We start from the raw sequence: 19,508 nt of genomic DNA on the forward strand, positions 1-19,508 counted from the left end.
GATATTAGGGAGAAAAATATAAAGAAATAGAAATCCAACAATCCTAAGGTGAAAAGGAAGAATATCGTTAGGGAACCCAACACTAACCTAACATCAAGGGAAAGAGAAAGGCTGGCTATGAGGTACTTCCTTCAAACAATCCTGATGAGGCAATATTTCCACTGCAGGAGACAAGACTAGGGAGGAATAGATGCCTAATATATGTGTAAGAATTGAAGACTACAAGACAAAGACTATGGCATAAAGATATCTTAACACCGTAGGAATATTAATTCTAACTCCTAAGTATTGGACTTGTGATGCAATAGTAACATTTGTAACTCTTTCACCAAGGGAATAGAATACCTTCGGCCCTAATGCTCAGTTCTTATTTCAAAATTTCCTGAAAATACGATTTTGAATGTGGTTCACAACAGACTTTACATCATTCCTAAAACTAACTCAAAAGTTACTTAACACAATTAATGAGTAAGTTCATGATGAAATTCATTAATGTGTATGTGAAAAGTCACTTGATATGTGTGAAGGATAATTTCCAAAGCGAGATACGAAAAAATTAGAAAGGACCATCATGGAATCGCATAGCAAGTTAAAGACCGCTAAAACTAACATGGCAAAGCCTAGAACCTGTAGCTCTGCTACTAATGTACTCGCTATCAAGGAGGAAGACATCAAGAAGAAGAAAGTAGATCATCCCAAAGAAAAAAGAAAAGTTATAGTTGGGACACCCAATTCCAACCCTAACTTCAAGGGCAAAAGAAATGTTGACTATGGGATCTTCCTTTAAACAATCTTGATGAGGGAATATGTTTGCCCTACAAGGTAGGGAAATATATCTAAAATAATTAAAGAAGCTACAAGAGAGAGGATGTGGCATAAATATATTCATAACACCATATGAATATTAATTCCAACTAATGAGTATTGGACTCGTGATGTAATAATAACATTTGTAAGTCTTTCATCAAAGGCATAGGGTACCAACGACCCTAATGCTCGGTTACTATTATAAAATCTCAGAACAATGCGAGTTTGAATGTGATTCACAACCGACTTCACATAATGACTAAAACCAAGTCAATAGTTACTGAACATAAGTAACAATTGAGTTCATGATGAAATTCGTGAATGTGTGACGTCTGGTCACTTGATATGTGCGAGGGAATTGAATATGGCAATTTCCGGTACAAAAGAAGTGAAATATATGGTATTCATATTTTCACCGTTGTTAAAACCCAACTAAAAACATCTAATAACCAACTATATTTAGATCAGATCGGTTCTAAAATGTCAATATGCAAATGGGTCAATTGATTTTTAAATAGTAGTTCGTACCCATTAAAATTTTCGAAAGACTGTGATCCAGTGCTATTAGGAGCCGACAAAAATGTGCTTTTCCACCAAAGGTTTCAAATAATACATACATAGCAAATGCAACAACTGATTACACAATTTGTTTATTTATTTATTAAAAAGAAAACATACATTACAATTTACAAATGCAACGACTGATTACACAATTTGACTATTTATTTATTCAACGTTTGACGAAAATTAAGACAATATAATTAAAATAATAAGCAACTGAAACTTACTATAATCTATGTGCCGTTGTTAATTAAACACCAACAAATGGATATATCTCATATCTAATATTACAACTTGCACCAAGAACCCTTCCGCCACGTTTCCCGTCACAACAACTTGGAAGTTCACTGATCGCACCATCCAAACAAGTCTTGCAATCAACACTTGAAAGATCCCTGGTACATTGAACCAACCCATAAAGCTTTTGTAAACCGTCAAGGTCTAAGGCCCCAGCAGCATACATTTTTGGATCATTGTAAGCCGTGTTTGACAAACCACTCAACAATCTCTTGGTTTCTGCATTGAATGAGCTTGGATCACTTACGTTGTTTAAGTTCCACATGTACAAGCGATTCTGATTGTCTATCTGACCAAGGAAGTCATTACTGGAATATTTTAAGAGACACTGGTCATACCATATGATTCCAGCCTTGTTACTTGGGCAGCGTCTGCGAATTTCAGCACTTGCGTTGACAACACAAGTCATGCAGTCTTTTTGTGAGACATCACCCCGACAAAGGGAAAGACCAGAGGTATGAGCTTCGTATTGCCCCATCGACCCCATTCCAAAGCCATTTGGAGAGGTTTTGTAGTATAACTCCCCCATGAGTTTGTTGAGGCTATGTTCGTAAGGACTATAACGGGTAAAGTTACCTGAAGTAGTAGAACAAATGTGGTACAGTGGAGCATCCCCAATAACCATTTGGACAAAGTGAAGGAATAAAAGAACACAGACGATGAAAATATGGTTTGAAGAAGACATCTTGTTGGATGAAGGATGAGTTTTGATGTTGTAGGTTATGCATGCTCTATTTATAGGGAAAAGGGAAAAACCTAAAAACATATACGTGGTTATATTTGACAATTTCAGGCGATGAAGCTTTCAATTGTTCTATGGATTTTATTTGAACGTTCCAACGTTTTCATTTCTCTGTTAAATAATTAAAAACCCTGTCCATTTTGACTAAAAGAATAAGTCAATTGATCAGATAATTTAAAGTTATGTCTTGGGACCGCTTCTGAACAATCCTAAGAACCATATATGCGTCTACCTTATTGTATTGTTAATTAGCTGAAACTTTCCTAGTAAACAATACATACACAAATTCATGGTCATATCCCTGAGTTCCTTTATTTTAGTAAAAATTTTAATTCAAAATTATGATAACAGAAAGCAATACCACCTTCTGGTGTATCTGGATTTCTTCCGTAAGTAGTTCCTCGGTGTTTTGATACGATGTCGAATTGTGGTCTAGTTGGAGTTATCAAATTCATCGGCTTTCAAGCTAAATGTCTTCATAACGATAACTTGTTAGATGATGCAAACTTTTCTTTTTCGTTAATACCGAATAGATAATTAGACCGATTCATTTTCTCGTCTAAGCCTTTTATGGCAGCATCTCTCTGCTAGCACCTTCGTAATTTTATAATCTTTTCACTACAAGGAAGTGAGCAATTAGTGGCGACAAAAGTCGCCGGTAAGGGTCGAGGAGTCGCCGCAAAAGCTAATAGCGGCGACACGTCGCCGGTAAAGAGTCGCCGCTATTGATCAAATTGTCGCCGCTAATGCACCTGTCGCCGGTAATACTCAGTGTCGCCGCTAAAGAGTATGTCGCAGGTAATACTTATGTCGCCGGTAATAGGGTCGCTGGTAATAATGTTTTTCATTTTTTTTATATTAGCAATTTTGGGTATAATTAATTCCAAATACTGTTATAACTAATTCTATACCAAAAATTACATAACAACGTCAAATTAAATACCAATTACTGTTATATTTAATTTAATACCAAAATAAAATAACCAAAAGTTTGACAATTATAACAAGTAGCAAAGTAAGTTTTACAATTCTAACAAGTAGCAAAATATGACAACAAGTATAACATAAAAATAAAGCTCCTCCCTACATATCATCATCTTCGTTCCCATCATTTCCTCCTTGATTATTCTGTGATTGAAAAAACGAATATAGTTCCTCCTTACATGCCGGGTCGTTGAGTAATGTCCGAAGATTTTCCAACTACATAATAAATAACAACATATATAAATTATAAGTTAAATTATCAAACATAAACAAAAACTACCAAAGTACCTTACTATTTCTTGCACTTAAATACAAGATATACCAAATGTACATTGTTATTTATTGCACTTGGGACGAAAACACAATTACCAAATCCACATGCATTTTATGACACCAAAGTACATTGCTATTTTTTAAACTAAGACAAAAAATCAACGTACATTGTTAATTCTTGCACATGGGACAAAAACTCAAATACCAAAGCTTTTAGCAAATACTCACCACAAAACCAAAATGACCAAATCAACATACATTTTATGATGTCAAACTACATTTCTATTTTTTAAACTAAGCCAAATAACCAAAGTACATTGCTATTTCTTGCATTTGGGACAAAAACCCAATTACCAAAGCTTTTAGCAAATAATCACTACAAAACTAAAATGATCAAATCAACATGTATTTTATCGCTATTTTTAAACTAAGACAAAAAAACCAAAGTACATTGCTATTTGTTGCACTTGGGACAAAAAACTAATTACCAAAGCTTTTAGAAAATAATCACCACTAACAAAAATTACCAAATCAACATGCATATATTGAAATTAAATAATCTTGTTTTACCTGTGACGGTTGTGATGATTGTGGTGGTGGTTGGGACGGCTGTGAAATCGGTGGGAGAGCAGAAGGTTTACGGCCGATGCCTCTGATATGGCCACGTCGCTCTCCTAATACTTTCTCAAAAGCGGCCCTTTCTTGAGCGGGTGTTAACTCACTTTCACCTTGGTTTTGTTCTAAGAGCTCTTCGACTAACCAACTATGTAATTCCCAAAAGTAACAATTAAGTATAAATAAACATTTAATTATATGATAAAATTATAATTAAGTACTTACATATTGTTGTTCCGCCTCAACAGTAACAAACACATCATCCCTATCGGTATGAGCTTTGCGAAACGTTTCCACTCTCTTAAGGTTCTGTTTAACTTTAAAAATTAGATTCTATTTTAAATAAATAATTACATGTATTGTACGTTACCTTCTTATAGCAAGCACTGTTATACGAGCTCGACCCCCCACGATTCACGTTTGTTTGCATTTCATGAACTTTTTTGTTCCTGTTTGAAGCAATTCTGTGTTCGTCCGTTTTGGAAATACTCAACCGCTTTCTTCCAGTTATCAACCTCCATACCCTCTGGAGGGTTGGCTAATGCTCTCGGGATAACTTCATACCCTCTGACTAACATAAAATATTCTTTTGCGTCAGCTTTACATTCTCGATAACCTTTTAACAAAGCGGCATGAAAACTCTCTGTCAACATATTTAATGCTTGTACATCCTAATACATCTGATCCAAATCAAACTTCGTCTACAAAAAAAATTAACCAAGTATAAAACCAATCATAGTTAACCATATAAAATATTTTTAAATAAATAATTACCCCGAAATGTTGTAATACGGTGTCCTTTATTGCAGGGGAAACTTTTTTCCAAGTCTATTTATCAAAAGGGACCATCTGCCACATTGTTTTTCCAACTTCTCGTGAAAACATATCTTTTGGCTCTCCTACGGGATCATATGTTATATCCCTATCATATACCATGCTAATCGGTTTGCCATGGTTCCGTAAGAGTGTTTTTTCAGGCTTTATATTTTTGGCTTTGCCTCGGACTTTCCTACGTGCACGTTGCTCAACTACAAATATAATTAAAAACTATTAGAAAAAGTATTTAATTTATAATAACTGAATAAAAATAGTAAATAAAAATTCATTATAAGACTTACGGTCCTACTCGTGATTACCAGCACCTCTACCACTTGGGAGAGGTGGATCCTCAGCTCAATCACCCCCGTGTCCACGACCCATAACAGCAGCCATGGTATACACAAACAAAAGCCTAGAAATAGTAATTTAAAAAAAATTAATAATAACACCAAAAATTAGCTATTTTTGAATTAGTCTAGAAATAATAATCAAAACTTGGAATATATTCATCACCAAAATTGTGAGTTGCTAATCACAAATTTTGGTAACTGTAACCTTTTTCCCCTTGTAGTCCAGGTTCCTCTACAAATATATTCATCACTAAAGTTGTAATCTAAGTAAGACACATATGTTGCGATGGAATATACTATAATTCTGAAAATCTGTTAATTGAATATAAAATTATAATAACATACAAATGTAGGTCCACCAATGGGAAATGAATACCAATTTAAAGAACTATCTACAATGGATAATTGGATATCCATAAACACGTGGACAAAACTTTGGGATAATTTATTTTAAGAACAAAATCATCAACCTTGGTTATATATCCTTTATTCAAATTATGTATTTCATCTACAATGGATAATTGGATATCCATTCTGAAATTTTGATGTATTTCATCTGCTTCGTATATAAATATTTCTCAATTGAACCTTTACTCAAATTATGTAATAACATTTTTTTCATTCCGACATTGAAAAAAATTATATTGGAAATCAAAGAAGTGGTAGAAATCAAGGAAATGGTGGTGGTGGAAATAGAACCTCTGTGGTGGAAATCAAAGAAATGGCGCAGTGGTGGTGCTAGTCGCCGGTGGTTGCCAGAAAATTAAATCAGCAACTCAAATTACCACCAGAAAATTCAATCAACAACTCAAATTGAAATTTTTTTGCAATTAATAACTAAAGAAAGCTAAAATCAATGTTATAAGACAAAAGGGAAATGAATCTTTTGCTGGAAATACCTATTGTTACCGGAAAGTAGTGGGTGTCGCCGGAAACGTAAGGAGCCTCACCTGTCAATGTCAACTTTGACTGCAGGTATCTTCTTCTATGAGGCTGGAATCCTTAATCTCGGTTTTTCCGGAGGGTGTCAGCTGTGAATCGACGAAGAAGATGGTAGAAAAAACACAGCAGCAATGCGAGATGGAAGCAAACAGAAGAGAAAAGGAAAAGGGCGTCGATTTTTTTGGTTAACTGCGGTGACACATTTACCAGCGACAGTTTTGGCTTTAGCGGCGACTTCCCTCAATACCGGCAACACTTAGGAGGGAAACATTTACGCGCCATTTTTTCAACAATTAGCGGCGACTCAGTTAGGTCTTTAGCGGCGACTTTTGTCGCCGGTATTGCTTTTGTGCATTCCTCGATTATCCTCGCCGTTGGATTAGAAACACAATCGAACGGTCTTAATTTAGCAAAACGTGAAAGCGCGGATCCATGTCATGAATCATTAGCGGCGACGTCAATAGCGGCGACACCTACTTTTAGTGGCGACAATTTGATGTGTCGCCGCTAAAAGTATGTGTCACCACTATTGACGTCGCCGCTAATGACTATATTTCTTGTAGTGTTTTTTTGTAAAATGCAAACAAAGAAGCTTAAGTACAAAGGATTAAAATCGATGGATGTCAAATTACAATAACAAACAAGCTAGTCCAATGAGTAAGCAATTAGTTGTTTATGCAACGTTCTAAATGGGAAAAGGCAAAAATGGGTATTTAATTAGACCGATTCCTTTTGTCGTCTAAGCCTTTTATGGCAACATCTCTCTGCTTTTCCAAACGTACTTTGTTTTTGACGTTTTTTATATTCATCGAATCGTTAACTTTCATTTAGATTACTTTGTGTAAAGAGTAATATATTATATTGAATTTATAAAAAAGTTTATATTCTATTATCTTCAAAGGTGAAAACGGTGAGTTATAATATATATATATATATATATATATATATATATATATATATATATATATATATATATATATATATATATATATATATATATATATATATATATATATATATATATGTGTGTGTGTTACCTATAATTATTATGGTACCGTGTTACTATTGCAACTTTTACTATAATTTAATTTCATATTTGCACGTCTATTTCTCTTGGTTAGTTTATGAATATTCATGAATGAAGAAAAACTTTTTAGAGGACAAAAATACATATTTTTGACGAGATATATTATTCAATAAATATTTTCGACAGTGTCCATTCTTAAAAGAATGTAGTTTTAATTTTAGGTATTTGAAAAAAATACACATTGTTTTTTACAGAATATATATATATATATATATATATATATATATATATATATATATATATATATATATATATATATATATATATATATATATATATATAACAAACAAGAAAAACTAAAGGTTAAGAACCATTTAGAAACCATTTTCATTAAGGGTATTTTTGTTTATTTATGTAACACCCGGTCCATTGCAGGAAAATTCCTTCCATTTTATTCTAAGATTTGGTGTTAGGTGTGTATCTACGTAGGGCGTAGATAACCTTCTACGCATTGCGCAGAAGGGAATCTTGAAGGCGGGATTTAATAATCTAGACATAGCGAACATCTGAGTACACATGGCGTACTTTCCCAGCGCCCAAACCATAATGTCGGTGTTTTGAGCCCTATTTAAAGGCTCTAATCCCCTTGTGGTCCTTCCATTCTAAGCCTCCATTCCCCCAAACGTTTCCATTGAAACCCTAATTCCATTTTTGGTGCTTTGTTAGCATAAAGAGTGATTTTGTGTGCTTTTGAAGAAAGAATAAGGTGGTGGAGTTTCTTAGAAAGTAACACCGATAGTTTTCAAATAAAATTTTCATTTAAAATCGCATAATCCTCCTAACACATTTCACAAAAATCTCGTTTATTTAATTTACAAATCGCAACTCCATAATTGTTTGATTAAAATCTAGGATCCTCAAAACATAACTCTTTCACTAGCGTGTACAATCAAGCCGGTGCCTTCCCGCGATCCTGAGAAAACCTGAAACACATAACACATAACAAGGTAAGCAAGAAGCTTAGTGAGTTCCCTAAAATACCACACATATCTCCTTAGCCACTCGAGGCTATAACACAATAAGACCCTCCAGTCAATGTGTCTCAGTGGGACCCTCCGGTCCCATAACTCGGGTGGACCTTCCGGTCCTAACTCAATAAGCATATAATAATACTCAGCATGAATCACATAGACATAATGCAAGATATCACAGTACTCAATATAAACACATAAGACCCTATCATCACGTAAGAATTACCACTATAAGTACAGTATAGTGAGAAGAGTCACCTTGCACGCAAGCAAGCAATTATCCTCGAACGCGAATCTCGAACTAGCCACCGCCTAACACATAGGGTAAATATCTCTAATTAATACTCGATTCTTAACTCTAAGTAACCAAATATTATTCTTCTCTATAACTCTTGAATTACATAAAAGACCATTTTACCCCCCCCCCCCCCCCACCATGGTCTCCATTACCCATGTTGACCAAACCCTCAAGTCAATAGAAGTCAAACTCGAGTCAACAATCCACGTTTTGCACTCTTGCGACTCGTCGAGTCCCCTCGTTTCATTAGAAATCTCAAGAAAGTCCAGATCAACTCGTCGAGTTGACCCCCAACATGCCGACTTATTGCACGATCAAGCTCATCGGGACAACCCTCACCGACTTGTCAAGTCAGGCTATAGACTCGGCAAGTCCCTTCAATCTGACTTCTCGTTCAGAAGATTTAAGGCAGATCTATATCTCCAAACACTAGATCTACCATCCTAAGGCTCGATTGTCACGTAAAGCTTCGATCGTTACACTCATGCATGGTGGTTTTGCTCCAAACTACCAATACATGTTCTCATAAAGTGTTAAACACCATACTCCTCGTATGTATGAATAAAGTTAGGACTTTTGGGCTCTAGGTACCTCACAAGGTCCAGATATGAGGTTTAAACCTCTAGATAACTTAGTATTCTCGAAATCCCAAATAATGTGATGAAAACCCTAACTTCTTAACTCATGAGATCTAACCAAATAAGGGGAAAGGTTCAAGCTTTTTACCTTCCTCTTGAAGCTTTGGACAAAATGGCCTAAACCCCAACAACTCCTTCTTGTTCCTTGCTGAATAAACTCCTCTTCCTCCTCAAAGATGCACTAAAATACTTCAAGGCTAGCTTAGAGACTCTCTTAGCTCACTACACTTGTTTGGGGTTTCACACAGAAGGGTTAGGCAGTTGGTGAGGCAGAAATGGGGCATAAGTTCCTTTATATAGGCCCCAATCCTGGGAAATTAGGGTTTCTCTACCCAACACCTACTCGGCGAGTCGGCTCTCTAACTCGTCGAGTCCATTCATTAATCTGGAACGGACAACTCTGTTGGATTAATGTCTAAGGCTGTAACTATATTTGGTAAGTACTTGACCCGGTTGTGCATGGTCCTTTTGGGTTGCCTTCACCATAACAACTTGACAGGGTTATTTATAAAGAGAGAAGAAATATTATTATTAATATATTATGAGAATAATATATTAAAGGAATAATAATTGATTGATATGAGTCATAAATTAATTAAGAATTAATTTGGTGACTTAAAGAGGTTAATTGAATAGAGGGGCATACACTGTCAAATGTATGATAGTTGTGGTTTTGGGCTATGAATCCTTATGGATATTAGGGTGGACGAATTTTAGGGTTATGATATCTTAAAATCGTCCAAGCCTCATATCTAGGAGGATCATTGGATTGCTTAGGGCCTAAGTTATTCAATTAGGGTTAAGGGTGTAACCCTAGTAGCTCATAGTATAAATAGACCCTGTGGGTGAGGGAAATCGGCCACTCTTGCAAGAAAGAAACCCTAGAGCCGATTTCCTCACCTCTCCTCTCTCTCAAATCACCCTCTTGCTAGTTGGTGTTTGTAAGCCATTAGAGGAGTCCAGTTATGACTCTAAGCTACAAGAACAAGAAGTTTCAAACAAGCAACTTAAGGTATTCTTCTAGATATGATTTCATATGTTATGATTATTTTTGTTTACACTAGATCTATAATTGTAACCCTTGGATACATTGCATGTTCAATTAGAGAAACCTAGATCCAAGCATTAGGGTTTGCCTGTGCACATAGGAAAGTTCTTATGGCTCAAACCCATCAAACTCGACTCTACTCGACGAGTTGGACTCACAACTCGTCGAGTCACTCTATAAATCTCAAAAATTAAACACACAATAATAAACCTGAAAGTCTGAATGTTACAATTCTCCCCCATTTGAATTAGATTTCGCCCTCGAAATTGCTTCTCAATGTCACCTAGATTGAACCCAACAACCCGAAAAGTACCACCGGAAAGATCTCATACCACACAGCTAACTTCCTCCATGGACACCTGAAACCAAATAGGAAATCCCAAACCCGGAAGAGGACATACCCTTATGTCGCTACGATACCCCTTCTGACTCTCCAAAATCTGGAAACCAACAGTCACGATATAACAACGTAAATTTCAAACCAATTTTTTTTTTCATTTTCAAACACATTAAACACATGTCTCATCTCCCAAAAATCTCAAGTATCATCATTAACACATTTTATATCAAAAGTTGTTTGTCACAAAATCCAGGGATCCTCCAAAAACATGTCTCGAATACGAGTGGGTGTACAATCAAGCCGGGGCTTTCCCGCAATCAATAGAAGTACCTGAAACACATTAACACATAACACGGTAAGCACGAAGCTTAGTGAGTTCCCCAAATTACCATACACAGCTCAGTAGCCACTCTAGGATATAACTCAATAAGACCCTCCGGTCTGTGTGTCTTTGTGGGACCCTCCGGTCCCAACCCAGTAAGCTTATAATAACGATACTCAACATAAATCACAAAGACATAATGCAGAATATCAAATGCACATATAAGCAAAATAAACATCTCAATCACACAGAGGTACTACTCATGGTATGTAGAGTGAGAAGACTCACCTTGCAAGAAATCAGCAAATCTCGAACTCAAATCACCGTTCTAGCCTCCGCCAAACATACATGACAACTATCCCTAATTAATCATGGCTCTCAAGAGGCTACACTAAGAAAAGGGCAAAAGACCATTTTACCCCTTAATGGCCATAAATGTCCATAAATTGACCAAACCCTAAAAGTCAACCAAAAGTCAACGGCAGGTAGTACGCTACGCGTACTACCTACCGTTGACTTTTAGGGTTTGGTCAATTTATGGAACTACACGTACCAGCTCACTACGTTGGGCGTACTCAGCGGCCATGCAGGCATCGGGGATGCGTGACCCTTACGCTGCGCGTACTGGAGTTATGTCCGGCGTACGCTCCAGTTTAACTGTAACACCCCCAATTTAGAAGACCTACAAAGGAAAGAAAAGCTCAAAATCAGGAAGTGACTCATCGAGTTGATGGGATGACTCGAGGAGTAGGAGCGTGATTTGGGTCGCGGGTTAAGTGACCTACTTGACGAGTCAAAGGATTGACTCGATGAGCTGGTCAGGGTTTGGGAAACCCTAAATACGGTCCTTGTACCCTATTTAAAGAACATTATAACACTCCATCAACCTCCTTAATGCTCTCTCAAGACCAGAATGAAACGCTAGTGCCTTCCATGAGCTTGTGAGCCATTTTTGAGCATTCTTGATTGTTTTGGAGCTTGAAGAAGAAGGTGAAGCCTTGGGGATACAAGAAGAGACTAGTAGATCCAGAGACCTCATGCATCCTTCTCCATTTTCTGGTAAGAAAGCTTCAACCTTGATCATTATGCACTTAGATCTCTTCTTTGTCACTTTTGGGGGTTTTTGGTCCAAGAACCCTATCATGAGAGGAATGGATGTCCCAAGGGCTTATGTTTTCAGATCTAGCACCATTAAGGGTTGTTATGGCATAAAGGTTCACGCTTTATGCCATAGGAATCCCCATGCAAGCATAAGAAGTGTTCTTTTTGCCTTTTTAGCTCAAAAGGCCATGAGTAGACGAAAAAGGTGGTAGATTTTCATGGTTATGAGTTGGTTGGGTCCAAATGTATGTTTTGGATGCTTTAAGACCCTCAGAAATCGATTGAATAGTTTTGGATATAGAGGTACTCGGCGAGTCACTCATAGGACTCGGCGAGTCAGAACGTTTCCTTGCCCAAAACGCTTCTGTTAGCAGGTATGAGTTAGGTTAGTATGGGACTCAGTCAGTCTAGGTTCATAGTGGACCTAAAGATCATTGTACTCGACGAGTTCAAGGAGGAACTTGGCGAGTCCAAGGCAATCTCCCTAATTTATGATGATGGACTCGACGAGTTCAAAGGAGAACTCGGTGTGTCAGATGAAGAAGGATCCCAAAGTGTTGGAGGCATACTCGACGAGTTCTAGGAGAACTCAACAAGTAGGATCGAAGTCCAGAAGTAACCTGTGAATTATGGGACTCGACAAGTTGATGAGTCAACTCGGTGAGTTGAAGTCAACTTAGAGCGTTAACTTAGAACGTTGACTTTGATCTGGTTTGAATTTTGAGGGTATTGTGGTCTAAGTGTTATTTTGGGTAATAATAGTTCGGGGAGCAAAAGGATCAGCAGTTCAGGAGTCGCCTGATAGCAGTCAGAAGTGCTCAGCTAGTCTTCAGCAGTGCAAGGCGAGTCTCCTCACGGTTTGTATGGGTCTAAGGCACCTATGTCGGCCCATTATGTTTATGTTTTGTGTATAGTAGGAAGACCCAAGGGTTAGCCCTAGGCACTTATTGTATATGTTCCGGGTTTTGACCTGATGTCGGGCAAGGCCCAAGGAAGGTTAGAATGCTAGAGGTCTTTGTGATTCTTGCATGAGTAGGTATGATAAGTTTAGGACCAGGGATCCGATGTCGGGGTAAGCCTGTAGTATATTTGAGGATAATATGTCTCCGGGTCGGGGGCCCGATGTCGGGACAATCCCAAGGAAGATTCTTATGTTGTATGTTAGATTATACTTGTTGTGTCTGTGATATTTGTATGTGTCTGGTTGGGAGGTGAGTATAGGCAAGGTCCTGTATCTCATCACTAGCTGAGTATGGATGGCGTTCCATATCTAAACATTAGCAAAGTAGGGGCGAGGCTCGTGATAGGAAGGGAGTGACTGTGTGCGGGGGCCCGTATCTCACTACTAACAGGAGTATGGACAGGGTTCCATTACTTCAGTAGGAGGACAGGGGAGAGGCCCTAGTTAGGCGAGGCCTTAGATCAGGGAACAGTTAGAAAGTGTTTATTTAGTAGTATGCTATTTCATTGTATGCATGTGGATAGCGGGCGAGGCCTGGAGGCAGGCGGGGCCTAAAAGAGACAGATCTGTATACCGAGCGGGGCTCGATGCCAGGTGGGACACGATGCCAGGCGGGGCCTGACGTCAGGCAAGGCCCGATGCAGCGGGCGAGAGCCCAGTACGTGGTTATTTGTTCATGGTTATGCGTATATGGTATGTGGTAGGTTGGGGAACTCACTAAGCTTCGTGCTTACAGTTTTCAGTTTTGGTTTTAGGTATTTCTGGTAGCGAAGGGAAGAGCTCAGGGTGATCGCATGGCACACACACCAAAGGAGTTTTAGCTTGGGATGATTACTCTAATAAAATGAACTAGTGTTTTGAAATGATACTTTGTTGTATTATATAATCCTTAGTTATGGTTGAAATGACTTAATAATTATAGTTTTATTAATGTTTTAAAAAGAAATTTTTGGCCATGGTTTTTGGGATGTTTCATTAACCCTTCTCACTCGTTTGGTCTTAATCAGTTAAGACCTTGGCTCATATTACAGATCTAGTCTCCCTAACAGCTCTTAACCCATAAATTCAATGACTTTAAGCCTTTGCATGGCTGATATGGTCACATGCACACAAAATATTCACTCTTTTATCTCAAGAAGTTCATAACTCATGCATGGATTGATTCCAACGACCAAGATTGGATTTTTATGACATTATACCACTAATACACTCAAAATGAGGTTGGTCCTAGTCTATGGAGCTCAAGATCTCATCAAGTCTCCACCTTTTTGGAACAAAACCCTAAAATACTCTACTCTGATGATCATAACAAAAGAGTGGTAAAGTTTCAAGCTTTATACCTCTATATGAAGCTCCCAAATCAGATATGCATAAATCCATGAGCTTGGACTCCCACTCCTTCTTCTCCAAAGCTTTCTCTTCCCTTCAAGAATACACAAGAACTCTCAAAGGCTCACAAATGCACTCACAAGCTCTAAAACGAGGATTAGGGCACACTTAGGGTTTCTTGTTTGAGAATGGTGGCCATAAATGAGGCCATCATATCCTTTATACAGGGGACTCACCCTAAATTAGGGTTTTCACTCTAGGCCTAGTACGCCCAACGTACCCTCTGGTACGCCCAACGTACTAGGTGGCTTCCACGTCAAATGCACACTTTTGAGTACGCCTTATATACTCATTCACCACCTTTTCTCAATAAAGGGCTAAAATGGATAAGTGCTCACAAATTAACAGTTACAAGATATACCTGCACCTAGGATGTTACACACGACGTGACCATAGGGTTGTCATGACGTGACAAGCTAATTTAAGGAATGTATATTCGAACTAGGGTCACGACGTGACATGTATATAGTCACGATGTGACAAAAGCTGCAGCCCATACCCATGATCTTTTAGGGTTTCCTTCGTACTTAAGCCCCATTAACTTGATTTTAGGGTTCATTATCAACCTTCACCACCCTCAAACCTCAAAAAACCCTAACTCAAATCCATATTGGTCGTTCTTGGCTCATTTTAGTGTTTATGGTAGCTAGAAGAAGAAAAAAAATTGTGTTTTAGAATGTTGATCCAGCAAAGAAACCTCATCATTTTCCTCTTGTGCACATTTTTGACCTTTGTAAGTGTCCAAGATTCAAACTTTATGCTTCTAGGTTGCTATATCTAAGTAATTGTCCCTTTATCATCAAGTTTGAGGTAGTTGAAGTGATGGGATTCCATAAAGTTGGTAACTTTATAGATCCTTGAAGCCATTTGAGTGTTATATGGTTCAGATCTAGAATTTAGTTGTGAATTGTGAGCCTTGCTTGAGTTTTGGATCATTTTCTTGGCTTTTAATCTAGGTGGGGGTAGAGGACATGCATAGAGCATGCATGTCCATAACGTTGTCATTTTTATGATCCTTTGGAGTCCCTAATAGCTCTCTAGAAAACGGGAGTTGAAAACTTAATGGATTAAGGACTCAAACCATTAAGTTGTTGTCTCAGATTGTGGTCACGACATGACAATAAGGATGTCACAACTTGACGATTAAAGTTCCACGATTATATTATCTTGTTGTTCTCACAACGTGAGCGAGGAGGGTTCATGTCGTGATGCTTGTCGAGTGGGTTGTCTGTAACCGAGCTGGCTGAGTTGGAGCGAGATGAGTTGGAATAGGGCTGAGTGAGTTCTCACAATGTGACCAAGGGGTGGTCACGATGTGAGGCTCATTGGTTGATATTGATGGAAGTTAACTTTGACTTTAACTATTGACTTGTTTAGATGGGTTGACCTTTAGTCAAGATTGATGGTTTTAGTGTGTGGATTAAGGTTGGACCTAATATGTTTTTATTGGAGTGTGGTAGTATCTTTTGCCGATCTTTGACTTGTGCTTTATCTGATTACGTGAGACATGTAAGTCTTCTCACTATATTGTATAGGATGGTTGATGTCTTTGTGACTGTTGTATATGTATGTTGGGCTGGGCCCATTTGTATGTTGGGATGGTCCCATTTGTATGTCGGGTTGTGTCTGTTGTTTGGTATGTGGTATTTTGGGGACCTCACTAAGCTTTGTATTTACTGTTTGTGGTTTAATCATTTTCAGGTACTTCCAGTTCCAAAAGGAATGACTCGGTTTGACTGTACAACGTCCTCTTATGATTGCGCATCGATGATTAATATTAATCTTCTCCGATGATTGTGATACAGTTTTACTAGGATTAGTTTTGAAACACTTGATGTATTGATTTGTTGGTTATAAAAATGAAAATTTTTGCTACTATTTTTGGTATGTTACAAGATTCAAAAGAACTTTGAGACAGTTGGGGCATTCGACATGGCCCATGAGTTCAAGGAAATGTTTCAAGAGCAAGCAAGACAGAAGCGATTTGATTTAGAAGCCCTGATGGGATGTAACTTGCAGGAGGGAGCAAATTTCAGTGTACATGTACTAAATGAAATCATACATTGACAAACTAGAGCAATTACACTTTTCATTTGGTCAGGGGTTGGCTACGAATATTGTCATCAACTTGCTGACCGGTTCATATAATCAATTCATCCTTAGTTCTAATATGAACAACATATAAAAGACCATCGTGGAGTGGTATGGAAAATTAAAGACTGTTAGAACTAACATGGCCAAGCCTACACACTCTAGCTCCACCACTCATGTATTGGATATTAGGGAGGAAAATATAAATAAATAGAAATCCAACAATCCTAAGGAGAAAAGGAAGTGTATCGTTTGGGAACCCAACGCTAACCTAACATCAAGGGAAAAAGAAAGGTTGACTATGAGATAATTCCTTCAAACAATCCTGATGAGGCAATATTACCACTGCAAGAGACAAGACTAGGGAGGAATAATTTCCTAATATATGTGGAAGAAATGAAGAAGCTACAAGACAAAGACTATGGGATAAATATATCTTAACACCATAGGAATATTAATTCTAACTCCTAAGTATTGGACTTGGGATGCAATACTAACATTTATAACTCTTTCACCAAGGGAATAGAATACCTTCGGCCCTAATGCTCAATTCGTATTTCATAATCTCCTAAAAATACGATTTTGAATGTGGTTCGCAACCGACTTCACATCATTCCTAAAGCTAAGTTACTTAACACAATTAATGTGTAAGTTCATGTTGAAATTCATTAATGTGTATGTCAAAAGTCACTTGATATGTGTGAAGGATAATTTCCAAAGCGAGATATGAAAAAATTAAAAAGGACCATCATGGAATCGCATAACAAGTTAAAGACCGCTAAAACTAACATGGCAAAGCCTAGAACCTATAGCTCTGCTACTAATGTACTGGCTATCAAGGAGGAAGACATCAAGAAGAAGAAAGTCGATCATCCCAAAGAAAAAAGCCCAAAGAAAAAAGAAAAGTTATAGTTGGGACACCCAATTCCAACCCTAAATTCTAGGGCAAAAGAAATGTTGACTATGGGATCTTCCTTTAAACAATCTTGATGAGGGAATATGTTTGCCCTACAAGGTAGGGAAATATATCTAGAATAATTAAAGAAGCTACAAGAGAGAGGATGTGGCATAAATATATTCATAACACCATATGAATATTAATTCCAACTAATGAGTATTGGACTCGTGATGTAATAATAACATTTGTAAGTCTTTCATCAAAGGCATAGGGTACCAACGACCCTAATGCTCGGTTACTATTATAAAATCTCAGAACAATGCGAGTTTGAATGTGATTCACAACCGACTTCACATAATGACTAAAACCAAGTCAATAGTTACTGAACATAAGTAACAATTGAGTTCATGATGAAATTCGTGAATGTGTGACGTCTGGTCACTTGATATGTGCGAGGGAATTGAATATGGCAATTTCCGGTACAAAAGAAGTGAAATATATGGTATTCATATTTTCACCGTTGTTAAAACCCACCTAAAAACATTTAATAACCAACTATATTTTGATCAGATCGGTTCTAAAATGTCAATATCCAAATGGGTCAATTGATTTTTAAATAGTAGTTCGTACCCATTAAAATTTTCGATAGACTGTGATCCAGTGCTATTAGGAGCCGACAAAAATGTGCTTTTCCACCAAAGGTTTCAAATAATACATACATAGCAAATGCAACAACTGATTTCACAATTTGTTTATTTATTTATTAAAAAGAAAACATACATTACAATTTACAAATGCAACGACTGATTACACAATTTGACTATTTATTTATTCAACGTTTGACGAAAATTAAGACAATATAATTAAAATAATAAGCAACTGAAACTTACTATAATGTATGTACCATTGTTAATTAAACACCAGCAAATGGATATATCTCATATCTAATATTACAACTTGTACCAAGAACCCTTCCGCCACGTTTCCCATCACAACAACTTGGAAGTTCACTGATCGCACCATCCAAACAAGTCTTGCAATCAACACTTGAAAGATCCCTGGTACATTGAACCAACCCATAAAGCTTTCTTAAACCATCAAGGTCTAAGGCCCCAGCAGCATACATTTTTGGATCATTGTAAGCCGTGTTTGACAAACCACTCAACAATCTCTTGGTTTCTGCATTGAATGAGCTTGGATCACTTACGTTGTTTAAGTTCCACATGTACAAGCGATTCTGATTGTCTATCTGACCAAGGAAGTCATTACTGGAATATTTTAAGAGACACTGGTCATACCATATGATTCCAGCCTTGTTACTTGGGCAGCGTCTGCGAATTTCAGCACTTGCGTTGACAACACAAGTCATGCAGTCTTTTTGTGAGACATCACCCCGACAAAGGGAAAGACCAGAGGTATGAGCTTCGTATTGCCCCATCGACCCCATTCCAAAGCCATTTGGAGAGGTTTTGTAGTATAACTCCCCCATGAGTTTGTTGAGGCTATGTTCGTAAGGACTATAACGGGTAAAGTTACCTGAAGTAGTAGAACAAATGTGGTACAGTGGACCATCCCCAATAACCATTTGGACAAAGTGAAGGAAGAAAAGAACACCGACGATGAAAATATGGTCTGAAGAAGACATCTTGTTGGATGAAGGATGAGTTTTGATGTTGTAGGGTATGCATGCTCTATTTATAGGGAAAAGGGCAAAACCTAAAAACATATACGTGGTTATATTTGACAATTTCAGGCGATGAAGCTTTCAATTGTTCTATGGATTTTATTTAAACGTTCCAACGTTTTCATTTCTCTGTAAAATAATTAAAAACCCTGTCCATTTTAACTAAAAGAATAAGTCAGTTGATCAGATAATTTAATGTTATGACTAGGGACCGCTTCTGAACAATCCTAAGAACCATATATGAATCTACCTTATTGCATAGTTAATTAGCTGAAACTTTCCTAGTAATC

The 19,508-nt window shown here is 37.4% G+C and overlaps 2 protein-coding genes across 2 annotated transcripts; both read right to left on the reverse strand.

The window, feature by feature from the left end:
- Positions 1 to 1,429: 1,429 nt before the first annotated feature.
- Positions 1,430 to 2,479, reverse strand: LOC111882848 (cysteine-rich repeat secretory protein 38). The gene has a single exon (XM_023879221.3). The coding sequence runs from the start codon at positions 2,429 to 2,431 to the stop codon at positions 1,619 to 1,621; it is 813 nt and encodes a 270-aa protein (XP_023734989.1). The 5' UTR covers positions 2,432 to 2,479; the 3' UTR covers positions 1,430 to 1,618.
- Positions 2,480 to 18,261: 15,782 nt separating this feature from the next.
- LOC128128436 (cysteine-rich repeat secretory protein 38-like) lies at positions 18,262 to 19,204 on the reverse strand. The gene has a single exon (XM_052767372.1). The coding sequence runs from the start codon at positions 19,177 to 19,179 to the stop codon at positions 18,448 to 18,450; it is 732 nt and encodes a 243-aa protein (XP_052623332.1). The 5' UTR covers positions 19,180 to 19,204; the 3' UTR covers positions 18,262 to 18,447.
- Positions 19,205 to 19,508: the final 304 nt, after the last annotated feature.

This window comes from Lactuca sativa, chromosome 9 (assembly GCF_002870075.4).
Source record: "Lactuca sativa cultivar Salinas chromosome 9, Lsat_Salinas_v11, whole genome shotgun sequence".
Taxonomy (NCBI): Eukaryota; Viridiplantae; Streptophyta; class Magnoliopsida; order Asterales; family Asteraceae; genus Lactuca; species Lactuca sativa.